The sequence below is a fragment of the Ambystoma mexicanum genome, chromosome 3q (genome assembly GCF_040938575.1).
Source record: "Ambystoma mexicanum isolate Mex_15411 chromosome 3q, UKY_AmexF1_1, whole genome shotgun sequence".
In the NCBI taxonomy this organism is placed as follows: Eukaryota; Metazoa; Chordata; class Amphibia; order Caudata; family Ambystomatidae; genus Ambystoma; species Ambystoma mexicanum.
The window spans coordinates 449677346-449691283 of record NC_090926.1 but is presented as its reverse complement, the minus strand read 5'-3'; the positions used below and the strand labels follow the sequence as shown (position 1 = coordinate 449691283).

At 45.9% G+C, this 13938-nt stretch overlaps 1 protein-coding gene across 1 annotated transcript in view; it reads right to left on the bottom strand.

Moving 5' to 3' along the window:
- FCHSD1 (FCH and double SH3 domains 1) overlaps positions 1-13938 on the bottom strand; it is a 582795-nt gene that overhangs the window by 77230 nt on the left and 491627 nt on the right. Inside the window, exon 13 of the mRNA XM_069654127.1 lies at positions 2718-2879. Coding sequence (XP_069510228.1) covers positions 2718-2879 — 162 coding nt within the window. The remainder of the gene's footprint in view (positions 1-2717; positions 2880-13938) is intronic.

Below are 13938 nucleotides of genomic sequence, written 5' to 3'. Positions count from 1 at the left end.
GTAAGGAGACACGTGTAGCAAATGGGAACGTGTGCTCGTGATCAGAAGGGGACACACATTAATTGTGAGCGGCATTACGGTTCGCATGCGTTGGTTACATTCCGGATACAACTTTGTCAGTGTGTTAATCATCAGTGAACCTTGAAAAGCACACAACACGGGTTTTATCACAACCAGATGGTACCCCGAGCTGCTGCCGCCCTCGGAATCCAGCCTTATTTCGCTGCCTATTTAAGTATTTGTTGAAGATTAATTTGCAAAGTCACTCAGATCAATCTTTCCCTGGACTGATGTTTCTAGCCACAAACACAACGGCGGGGGAACAGGGGCGCACGGCAACGCGGCTGACCTCTGCTAAAGTACATTTGTGTTGACGCGCTTAGGGATTTTGACCTATTCCCTATCTAACCACTGGGTGGCAGGCGCATGCCAAGCTCCTGAAAGTAAACCAGAACTTTCAGCAGTTCACTGTTTGTACCAAATGCCAGAAAGGCAGATGGACGTTAACCACTGCACTATCTAACGTATGGGTCAGTGTATCTGCTCACACAGCAAACTAAACTGCCATACTAAAGACACTAGCGACTATGTGCTATCTTTACTTGGTGTATGCAAGTGCACAAACAATGGCGTAATACAAAATAAATGGGTCTGCCTGTAAAATGGGCCGAGGGGCCGCTGAGATTCCCACCAGCAGGAGACATGCAAAGACCATCTGGGGGCCCTTTAATAGTGGGTGGAATGGCCGGGGGTAGTGTCCACTACTGCCATTTGTGTCCCAGCATCTGCACTGCAGTACCTGCAGAAACAATGGTGTCAGGCTGCTTGATGCTGAGACATCCGAAGGGCCGCTACAGTGCATCATGTTCTGTTTGAAACAGTAGGATACTCACGCTTGCCACCCCATAGATAGAACCACAATGGCAACAAAAAAAAAGATTTATGTTGACCCTGAAAAAGGCTTCCATTTGCAGTAAAGGAGAGAGCCAGCTTGCCTGTTGAATTCGTTTCTTTTGTACGTTAGCGTAAAAGCTGCCAAGGGATGACTAATTAAGCAATAATAAGGTGTTCTGCGGCCTTCACCGGCCGGTAATGACCCGGGGACCCAGTTATAGGTCTGAGTGAAGCGAGGGCCTTAACGCCAGGCCCCAGTGTTGTTACCCTGCCTGTGAAGCACGCACAACACGTTATTGCACATTTCTTTTACCACCCCAAGGCAAACCCTCGAGGTGCTAATAGCAATTGAGAAATACAAAATCTGGGAGCGCTACTTCATTTGCAGCAGTGGCGGGAGGGGGGGGGCAGGATTGTCATGGAAATGAAAGGTGGGGCTCCGCTCGGAGGCTCTCTTCTATTTCCATGGCTTGAACAGGAAGCCAAGCAGACAGTGTGGCCCAGCCGGAGGAGCCCCTTTTTAGGTAATGAGGGGGGTGGTGGGGGTTCTCAGGGGTTGGATTTTGGGGTGGGAGGCAGAAGAGGAGGGAGAACAGCAGTGCTGGGTGGAGGGTGGGTGGGTGTATAGAGCACTCCGGTTGCTCTGAACCCGGGATTCAGGCCAGGTTTGGAGCAACCTGATTGTCTGCCACACCCGCCAACAATAAACCATATATTGTTTTTAACGTACGATTCGTTTAAAGACAGAAATTAGATCATTTTGATGGGGGTTTAACTTATACGAAAGACGGAAAAGCCTTGCGTAACTCTTTTACGTCTTCCGTCCATGTCACTCCCCATTTTCATTCATTTGTATGGTAGAGAAGAGGGGCGTAACGTAACATGCTTTCGCCGCTCCCGTCCTCTCTGCCATATACTCCAGCATTTTCAACAGCATGGATTTTCATGCTGGTGATTCCTATGGATTCCGCCGTCTTTTTTCACCAGCAAAAAGCAGGAGGACTCCATAAAAATCAATTGTAAACGCTGCCTGCCATCCGTACTCGACATGCAGCGTTTACTTCTTTTGCACGGCGCACTCTTCCGTGCAAATGAGGAATATTTGGCGGTGAAGAGTAAACGTAAAAGGTCTCCACCACTGTTTCATTACGGGGACTTGGAAAATAAGCCCCAAAGTGTCCATTCTTAATTAGTAGGAAACGGCGTAGGAATAGAAATACGTGAAAATATAAAAAACTTTGTATTTCGAGAATTGCTGAAGTTGAAGATAACATTTCATGCCAAGGAAGAACCTTCCTCACTTTTGGAAATTAGTGGGAGGTACAATTACCATCGAGCAGAATGTGCTTTTTTTAAAGTAAAATATTTTCTTTCATGGAAAAGTGAGGCTTCCCTTTCACTGGGTAGTGACAATGAATCCTAAACATCGTGTATGATTAATTTGCACCTAAAACATTTTCAAACACGTAAATCACTTTAATAACTTTCTATTAGAAATTCATTTTTTTCAAAATCATGAAAATTCATAACATTTGCTTGAATTCCTAAAATAACTTATTTGCATTGTTGTCCAAATAATTCAGTTTCTTAAATGCTTTTTCAGTATTGAAAACCCTGCTCCTTTTATTTTTGAGGAATGTTTTCCTTGTCAGAACAATCCTGCTAGTATAATAAAAAGACTAACATTGTTTGAACTAATTCCACGAAAGGGTGCATTCTGTAATCTTGCTGCATTCCGAGCTGAAGACAAGAATGCACCTTTCCATCAAGGACAGATACAAGAGGAAAGACTGTTCGAGAAGAATGAAAACACTGCTGCTTACCATGGGGGATACATCTCCATTGGACATGCGGGCCTCGCTCATGCGCCTCTCCTGCTCCAGCTCCTCGTTGGCTTGCCCCATTGCCCCGGTTAACCAGACATCCACGTCCACGTTGGCTTGGCGTAGGAGTGATACCCGGGCATCAGCCTTCACCTTACTGATCTGCACAAAGAGGCAAGGCCACCAAAGCATATTTGGGTAAGGTGAAAAAATGCAGAAAAAACATTCGTTTTAACCTCCTCCTGCCAGACAACAGATAGTACTGCAGCTCAAATAAGACAGCAGGCCAAACATTGGGCCGTTGGTCGGAGGAGCAAGTGTGATCTGGGAGTTGGAATATCATCTGTGGAACCAGGGGACCCAGAGTTCTAATTCAGACTTACCAATAAGAGCACAACTGTGTCATTCTGAGAAAATCACCAACATGTCCGTGTATCATTTTCTTTCTTAACAAACATTGGAAGCCCCTTAGCAACAGGCTCCATGCCAGTCAGTGATCGAAGTGTACGAAAAGAAGTAGAGGCACTATGTTCCCTGCTGGGCTGCCCCCACTCCCCAAAAATCCCAGCCCCTCTCCCCCACCCACACACAATACAAACCCCCAAACACTTGCACCTGTTGTTTAAGGGAACGTTCAGTGCAGAGCACTGAAAATGCATGTTTCAACTTCTTCCTACACTTTCATTTTAAAACGAAACCATTCCGGAAGGGTTTCTTTTTAAAATAAAAGTATAGGAACGGTAAAACATAATTAAAAAAAGTAGAGGAGCACCACTCCCGACCGCTCCCGCTTACTTCGACCACCGATGCTAGTCGACACACACCAATAGTGGACTTTATGTTTACTGTCGAGTCCATTTGATGTCGGAGGAGGCCGGTGCTGGAAATGGAGATTATTGAATGTAGGATCCACCAGCGATGGGCGGGCGGGGTAGGACAGGGTTCTCACCTCCATATCCCATAAACATTTGCCTCTCAGATCATGACCACACATAAATATATCCCGCAGAGTACAATCCGAAAACGTGATTTCACAGACATCCTGATCAGACGTTCAAGTAGTCTTGTGTCTAGTGTCTTGCCTTGGTTCTAAGTTCCTGGGCTCAAAACCCAGTTTCCTAGACTGTTTCAAGTCCAAAACACTGCACTTCTTGTAACCAATTGAAGGCAGCAATTAGATCTTTCCAGATCCGAGATCCAGCGAGAAATTTTGTGCCAGATACCGGACTCGGCCAAATCCGTCTCAAATTTCCACACTGGTGGTGTCACCTCCTGAGTCGCACCTGATATATGGTATATGTCCAATCATTTCAAACGAGGCTTCCAAAAATTGACCCTCCAACTGAGGGAAAGTGACCACCCCAAAAAATCTTATGCTGAAAACCATATCTCAAGTCTTTGGAAAACACATATTCACTATGGTAATTGAATGCTTACATTACAGCAAAAACGTTTACAAATACTGGAATAAAGTATTATGTATTTACCCATCTTATTGGCACGCACTCAATTGTGATGGAAACATGCGAAGCTGCAAGTGCTTTGCCAACGTGTGAACATGTGACTTATCGTTGACACTGATCCCTGGAATCGGTGAATGTTCCCCGGCCTCCACCCCAACCCCAAACTATCCTACCAGCATTTGGTCAAGATAGAGAGTGCTCTAGCAGCCTAGAATTACATTGCCTGATAAAGTTTGAGCCTCAGTTCCCGAGAGAAACATGCACAGCGTTCAATATTCTGACAAATGGAAAATATATTAAACGAATCACGGCAGAGTAAAACAATAGCTTGTGGGCTGTGCGCTCTATGTTTTTACCTTGACATATAGGAGTGTTAAGGTTCACTGGGGACTATAGTTCTCTCCAAATGTTGAGCTGTGCAAACGCTATCATATCTGTATGCATTTGGGGCAATTGCAGGGCGGTACTGATGCTTAGTGACAGACAGGACAATGCAAACAAGCTATTAAACACCCGATTTTTTCAAAGTTGAAACACCATTTCACCCTACAAATATGATTTGCATTTGAAAAGATCCCCATCTTTTGAGCAATATTGGGGGTACAGATCTGCATTCCCATGGAATTTTGCTTTGGGGCTTAACTTTGAAATAGCAAATCCAGGGTGGGCTACCATGATGTTGGACGTTCACAGGCTCTCGCTGCAGTGCCATGATGTGGCGCGCGACCCGGGCGCACCGCATGCTTCTCTCCAACAATGGAGCCTTTTTGTAGGCAAAAGTGCATCTTGGTTGATTCAAGAGCTAAGAAGTGAATGTGGGCGACATGGTGGATGCCTGCTGCCCTCTACTCTTTTAAAGGTCACAGATATATGCAAATGCCTTAACAAACGAGCAAACTAATTTTCATAATTTAAATAATAAAACTTGAAGTTGTATTAAATTGACAAATGCAATAATAGATCAATACAATATTTTGAGACCACAATGGACGTATCACCAAGAGATTCCACATATGAAGCAACAGGGATTAGAACTGCCCAAAAAAACAGGCAGTGGCGCTGGAACCATTTTCAGAGACGGGCGCTGGCCAGTGGCATCACAACACCAAAATTATATGCGGATCCACAGAGAGTAAGAAATATGCTAACCATTTGGGGGGCATTTTAAAACACATTTCCACAATCTTATAGGTTAAACATGATATGGTAGGGTTTAATAGAGCATAAGCCCTATTGAAATGGAAAAGGAGCGAGTGCAAATTGATATTCCCGGGAGGATAGCTCAGCGGCAACGTGCTCGCCTTGGAAGCAAGACGACACGAAGCAACACAAGTTCGATCCCCGGGTCCGCGCTTAGAAACCTCTGGGTGTTTAAGCGCGTTATAAATACGCAACTAAGAAAAAAACAATTACGCAACTAAAATAAACAAACTATTCCTGTAACAGCGCCTCGATGCCTGCGGGCTGTGTGAGCGCTTTAAAAATGTAAAATAAATAAATAAATAAATATTTCTACTCTGTGAAGGGGTCAGTGAGCTAAAACATGGCTGTAGATCCGCCTGAGTGGAAAAAAATCCATTGGGATAATTGATCCATGTTCGTTCTCAGTAATTGTAATTTTGTAAAACTTGAGGTTTTACCCTAAGAAACCCAGGGTAATCTAGACGTGGACCTCCTGCTCACTGTGCTTACAGAGGCACAGCTTCACCTCACTGATGAGGCCCAACAAGGGCCGAAACACGTGTGAGGTTGCTGATGGTACTTTTGTTCAGAGGAGAGTTGCCTGGCATTTTGGTGCTGGACTGCCCTTGTCGGTGGGACCAGACTGATATGCAAATGGATATTTCTCCTCTGTGAGGGGTCAGTGAGCTAAAACGTGGGTGTAGACCTTCCTCCAAAGAACTGGATATTTGACCCATGTTTGTTCTCAGTAGAGGGGCTCCCACACTCCTTTGTAAGTCCCATTGAAATGGACTCTCAATGTTCAGAATTCACGAGACCTCGCCAAAGGACAACCAACAAGTCTTAGGAGGGTGACGAGTTTAGCACGTTTTACATTTTTCACCTTTTTTAAATACAGATCAGATATGGATCTTATAAAGTAATCTAATACTTCCCAGTGTCCAACAATTCCCTGGATGCTTAGCACTCTGTGGTTCCCAACCCACTTTAATTCTCCTAATGTTTTTGCACAGTTTTATCCTTGGATGCATGGCAGAAATTGTGGGTGCTCAGTAGAAATGCAGCACTTTATAATGGAATAACGCCCTTCAGAACATCTCACTGGGGCACTTCCCACAGAATATTGTGCCAAGAATATGGCATTGTAATATTGTGTAGTAGAATACATAAGTTCTTATCAAACATATCTGTCCATATAAAGACAGCTGAACAGTACTTGCATTATAAATCACAAAGGACATTCTTGTTACTCTAATACACCTATTTTAATACTGAATATTGACATTCTCTAAGGGATGTTCAAGCTGTCTATTCTATGGAGAGTTATTTAAAATTACTCTACACATCAAGGTTATTTATGAGTGCAGTAGATACTTTAGTCTAGAAAATACATGGGCCCTCATTACAGCAAGGTGGAATTACTGTTACCGCCGCGCATCACAGAGGAATTTCCACAAAATCATGAGTAAATGGGTGCATTTACCTCCCATCATCGGTAACGGTAATTCCGTTGGCAGAATTACCACCCAAAAACAGTAATTGTAAATCTGCCAATTTTGGCACAATTACTGTTACCACTGAAAATTGTCAGAATCACTGTACGATAAGATCGCAAAGTGGAATTTACTCCAAAAGGGAAGTCATCATGATGCGAATGTGGAGTTCAGCAGTATCCATCTTTAAAAACTCAATCCAAAATCCAAATTACCAAAAAGGAAGTTCCATCCAACCCCAGAACATATAGATATCATGTCTGGAGGCCAAGGCAAGGGCAAGGTACCTGAAATGCAGCACACAAGGCAATACTCACAGAGCAGGAGCTCAGTGTGCTTGCAGAGGAGCTGTAATGGTCACACAACCACAAAAGCTCCCACCAGCGAAAAAACGATATCTGGGCTGAAATTTGGCACAAGGTGGTGGCCGTAGGATATGTCCCACGGGACTGTGAGGACATGTGTAAGAGGTGGACCACCTCAAAGCCAGAGCCCGCACACTCCTCTGAAACCACCGTCGGGAGACAGCAGCCACTGGTGGAAGAACTGTTGACATGCTGCAGCTGGCATCCTAGGAGGAGACAGTGAGCAGCATCCTCCACATCGTGGATCTGGAGGATGTGGGAACGGAAAGGTCAGTGCCACCAGCCAGAAAGACCCCGGTGAGTACATGAGTGAATCATGGGCCACTGGACAACACCTATTGCATGTCGACATACACATGCTTCCAGTCATCCAGCTGCGATTAACCCAGACAATGCACAAGCAATCGATGTGACACCTGGGGACAGTACATCAGGAGGCATGGATGGTGTGAAGCCCCTAAAATACTCAAGATCTAGAAGGAGGAAGACATGATGTAGGACCCATACAACTACCATGGAACAGCAAGTATCATGGACAGTCACCCAATCACATGTGACATCGCCAACACCCCTTGCCAGCAAGTCAAGCACCCATGTACAGACACATCAGCCAAACAGCTCTCACACACATAGCATATGGAACTAAATCAACACCTCTAGATGTGTGATTCAAACTGACAACAAGTGCAACAGACCAGTAGTAGCAAGTCCTTATGAAGATTGTGTCCCACCCAATGTCACACTCACACGGCCATAGCTAGCAGTCCTACATGGTCCCACATTACCATGCACAACTGGGAAGCACAGTCCAAGCAAGGCACATGTTCCTGACTGTCCATATGCACAGACAACCATCAAGCCAGTAAACCATCATGCTGTCTGGCACATGAAGAAGGCCCTCAATGGGCCGCAGCATCCATTGATCCCATAGTTCATAGAACACTACATGAGGGCACATCCTACAATATTCCAACAAGGGTATTAATGCACTTTTGATGTCTCCCAACAGGCACACAAGACACCCAGGGCACCCCAGGACCCCATTGAAGGCAGCAGCACATCCGGCACACCTGCCCCAAGAAGTGGCAAAAAGGGTCTAGGACATGCTGCACCCAGGAAGGGATGTGCCCAGAAGACCCCAGAACACCCCTGTCCAAGGGCACTGCTGCTGCCCCCCCCCCTCGGGGGCACTGGCACACGTGCCACAGTCGTCCATTATGGAGGCTGTAGGACATCCAACCCACCCACCTAAGTGCCGACAACATGTAGACATGGGACTAGGTCACTGCACCCACTGACACAGTGGCACCTGAATCTGCCTCAAACTCTGCAACTGCCCTTGTGAGGCAGATGTCTCCAGATTCATTGCCTCTGCCCAGCATCTCGCTCATGCACTCCACACCCTCCCCCTTGTCATCTCGCCATGACCTCCATTGCCACTGTCCGAAGGAAACAGATTCCCCAACTCAGGATGATGAGGAGCAAGCAGTCCAAGCATCTGGCATTGAGGGAAAACATCCCCATCCGCCTCCCAGGCCAGTGCAGGAACACACCCTCAATGCCACCTGGGAAGGGCTCACCCAAGAGCAGTACCAGGAGTCAATGCAGCAGATAGCCCAGGTGCAACTGGGACATTTTTAGGCAATGCAAGATGTGGTGCTGGGTGACTTCAGGTGGGTGGCCACCTCCCTGGAAGGTTAGTGTTGACATGCAATGGATGCTACTGCCAGCAACACCCTAATGAAACATTGGGTACGGGAGTTGGCTGAGCATATTGCTGCCACACATGAGGCCATGTTCAGGGCCATCATGAGGTTGTGGGGAAGATAATGGTGCTGGGGATGAGGTGCACAATTGTACAATAAATCACTTTGTGCTGTAGTCAGTGGATCCAGTGCTCATTTAATTCGAGTGATACATATGACTACAGTGGCAGTTAAATGTATAGCCTGTTATTCCTGTGCAGCAATGGGTGGTATCTGCGCCCATCTGGGTATTCATGGAATGGTACAGTTTACGAATTTCTGTATGCAGGCTCTGCTGCATGGAGGGGCACCAATGCCATATGTGACAATTGCTGCAATGACATTAGGGATATGCGCAATGGCATAGAATCATGCCTCTGCTGTATGCTCCAGTGCCTGGGTAGTGGGCACCGAGATGTGTCAATGGGGATGCGTCAGGAGTGCATCCAACCCCTGCATCAATACTATTGAGAATGTTGGCTGTGAAATGCCATGCAGCATCCCCACACTGTGCTGGAATGCGCCTGTGGTGCAGAAGTGGTGGGCGAACACTAACTTCAGCAGTGGTGGGATTGCAGTTCTGATGTGTGTTGTGGTTAGGAGATCTGCCTCTATCAGTGCCAGCAGGTCTGCTATGGTGTTCCTGTCCAAGTGTTACAGCAAGACCAATTGTCCAGCAGTCAGAGCCCAGTGAGACAGATGGTCACGCGATATGGCCGGTGTCCTCCATCTTTGTGCTGCCTGTATCCTTCCATGTAGTGACTTTGCATGCTGCTGCAGCTCAATGAACAGCAGCAGCTTGTCGATGCTGGAATTCACGGCTGGTTGTGGCTGTGCTGTATGTTTGGAGAGGGTGTGCACCTTAAATACACTTTTGGAGGCTATTATTCGCACCTGTGCTTGATTGCCATCACCTGGATTATTTTACCTCCAACGTTTAGCTAGAGGCAACTGCACTGCATGTTTGGCAGAATTACACCACTTTTGGACAATATTTTGGCGGTATTTTCACAAATATGGCAGAATTTGTTTTTGTGTTTCTGGGGGTAGTTCAGCGGAATTAGTACTGATTTTCAGTGTCCTGTGATTCGGTGGAGTGGTCAAAGAGGGGGGTAACTGATTTACTGCCACCTTTACCACTTACCAACAAACTCGTAATGAGGGCCATAGTTAGCTCTGCTATCGAAGCCACCACACCTCTACAGAGCACTGCTCTCAAAGAAAGTCACTAATAACTGTGCTCTTGAAAATAACCAAAGGGGTTTTAATGCCCCTATTCATGCACTTAATAATAGACAAATTGTTTCAAAGCCGCCCTGATCATGAACACACACAAACTCACCAAGAGCTATGCCTCTGATAACAGATACTGATCCAAATATTATGCATGCTCACTAAGAGCTGTTCTGTTCATCACCCAGACACTCACAGATACGAATGTCCAAAACTCACACACAGCTCATGATACCATCTAAGAGCCATTCAGACCTATGCTTGTTATAATCCACAGATTCACTCAGAGCTCTGTTCTTAATACCCACTGTAAGGAAGCCATGGTACTATCAAAAGTAAGACAGACACAAGTGACCACAGTTCAAGGGTGTTTATTGAACTTCAAAAAGGGTTTGAGAAATGCCTATTCAATCCTAAATCTACAGATGGGAGCAAGCTACGACCATCAAATAATAATAACGCAGTCCTCCTAGTGTCTTGTCAAAATAAAAGGGCCTATAGTTATGAACCTATTGTCAGTCCTTACCGCTAAATACAAATAGTGTGGGAAACAATGTTATGATAAAGAAAGAAGTGTTCACAAAATGACATGACAGGAAGTCCAGGCCATTGGCCTCCATGCCCCATGTTTTCAGCACGGGACCAGGCAGTACACTCGAGCTTAGCACAGTCTCTGGCTTATATAGCACAATGATACAGTTCAATCATTAGCATCAGGGCCTTCCATGCCCAAGTCTGTTTGTCTTACAAAGTATCTTCATTCAGAGGGCCTGGTGCACCAAACAAATGATAATATGTTATTTTCTTTTTTCAGATTATTACAAGTACTCATGTTCTTAGGTGATTCACTATTCACCTTGGATCCCACTCAGCCGGGCTCAGATCCTTTCACCATAATGTTTGTACATCATTTATGCATCTAATTCCTCATTAGGTATTCTTTCTCGGGTGACTCAAGGTTCACCCCGGGTCCCCCTCAGTAAGGCTCAGATCTCAGATCCCCCTCAGTTGGGCTCAGATTCCTTTTAACACAATGTTCATAACTTTACACAAACTTGCTTTAACCATAAGCTTTAAGCTGATCTCCCTCTGCCGGGCTCGGACCAACTTCCTATACGATTTCATCAACTCTCGAAGACTTTCAAATGTGCATGGGACTTTTGCTTGACCCATTGCAGAACCACTTCGATTTCACTCTTCACATTTGCCACCTTTCATCTGGATACCTAACAGAGACTTTCGAATGAGCACCCATGTGGTGCCGGATCACTATCTATGGTATTGTATCTTGGCTTCAAAGTTCATTCACTGGTCTGCTGATTAATTGTGTTCATAACAATTGCCACATACGCTTCATACACGGTTCTCTTCAGTTTTCATTATACACTGTTGCTGCTTGCAACCTTGGGTCCAACACAGACCGGTCTGGTATCAGTCTCCCCAACTCACTGGCTGTGCTGACTTCACTGGTGCTGCTTTTTTGAAGGAGCCAAGGACAGTACCACAGCGGCAAACGATTCTCCCCACCTTGACTATCGATGCAGGAGAGCCCTAGGTACCTCAAACACACAATGCAGCGTTCTTCAGCCCCGATTCCTGGTCTAATGTTTCCTATTCTCGAAAGTTCATGAAAGTAACGGTCTTCCATTGAAAAGGTCAAGGGCACTTCCCTCCTTGCAATCCTCTTCGGTTTTGCTGTCCTTCGCCTTGAAATAAACTGCCATCTTCGGACCGCTGCCTCCTCATGTGCTTTGCCTTGCTCAGAGTGTCCTTTCGTGCTCCGCCTTTTATCTGTGTGGGGAAGTGTGATGGAAGTCTGGTGTGTGTAAGGAAACACCCAAGTTGACAGAAAAAAATTGTCTGTATGGACAATTTGGCCAAATTCGGCCACTAAAAACAAATTGAAACCCATTATACCGATAATGAGGAGTGGGGGTTTGGAGTTGCGGGGGACTCCCTCAAAAAAATAAAAAATAAATAAAAAGGGTCCCTTCGGCGTAAACTCCGAACCATGTGGTGGAGGGATGGAACTGATGCCGCAGGGGTACAGCAGAAGCACCTGCAGCCGGTGGCTGATGAAAAACGGTAAGTAGGGGAGAGGGGGGATTGGTAAAGGGCTGCTGGCGGGACAGGGATTTGGGTTGGTTGACTGAAGGTCAAATAGATTTGCAGCGAAATCAACTATAGTCAATTCCGCTGTAAATCTATTGACTTCAATCAAACAACCCAAATCTGTGTGTAATGGTCAGTTATTGCCTGACCCTGCCTGACCATTGTATTGGGACATGTCAGGTATACAGCTCGGGTGTTAGTCTGTTTTCTCTCACAGTGAGCTGTCCGTGAGAACATGTTCATGTTGGTAAAGGGGGTTAGGTGTCGAGTCCCTAAGTATCTTACTTGGTAGGATGGGGTAAAGGTGTTACATGGATGGGGAAACAGCGTCTCACCATCTGGTGTCCACTTCTACTCCCCAAGGACCCCTCACCCAGTTGATCCTCCCACACTGGTCCACCCCAAGGAACTACATCCAAAAGCGATGGCCGCGTCCTGGCCACCTGGATGACCGATCCCCGAGGACTAGCGGGTGAGACACTGTCACGTTTCTAACACCACCCAAAGTTCTGCTGCACACAAAACATGCACACACCCAGAGCTATGATCTTTATAATTAAAGGAAGCCAATAATGTTTCACATTTTGGAAAGAGGCTTTTAGGTTGGTAGTGAATTTTTTTTTTTAAAGTAATCAATTATATTAGTGACATACGGACACTTTCTAATGCATACACTTTTTCTGGAGTTTAACCTATGTACTTCTGTTAAATAATGTTTGCCAATGGAGCACTGTGTGAGTGATTGCAATGGAATGCCCACAGTAGGCACAGATGTGGAAGGAGAGTTCAGATCTGTGATACCCCAAAGATAATCAGTCTGGGTGTTTATTCGGCATACTCAGAGAATCACACAACTTTTCCTTCGATTACAGCCACACGAGAGAAAAATCTTCTGGAAAATACAGTCGTTTTCTGAACGGCCTGTACACATGGGGAAGTGCCCACCACATGCTAGCCATTGGGGAGGAAGAGTGTATGACAAGTGATGCGTGGGCACCATAGCAGTGCGCTTCATGGCTGCTTGGGGGACAAAAACGGGATTTTGGAGTGCAAAGCCATTCAGTCACTGGCCTCCATCAGAGGCGTGTTGGGGAGGGGGGGGGGGCTGAGGGGGCTATAGTGCCCAGGTCTTTTTGGTTGTAGCCCCGAATAGCAGCTCAGGGGCTCCAACCCAAAAGCTAGCTAGCCCCGAGTCCGGACAGTCTAGACATTAGAGTAGCCCTGGATCTTTTCCAGACTTGGCAACACCCCTGGCCTCCAAGCTGTGGCTGAAAACTATTAAAGAGAATCGAACTTCCCGGAGAAAGCACGGCATGGTCCATTCAAGTGCAGCTGTGCTGGAAGGTGCGGGCACTACCCAGTTACAATTACAGCCTGTGTTTTGCTGAGACGTACAATTATGGTCCCATGAAAAGAATAATATCCCCGTGGAAAAGAGTAGAAGAAAGATGCTCCCAAGTGCAGTTACTGTCCCAGTAAAAGTATATTATTAATGCATGGGGCCAAAGTGACATGTAGTGGTGGGCAAATGCCTCCAGCTTTGAGAAATAAAAGAGCAAAATGGTTTCCATGCCACCACTGCTGGGAATCTTGCCTGAACATCGAATCAGTCCACAGATTGCACACAA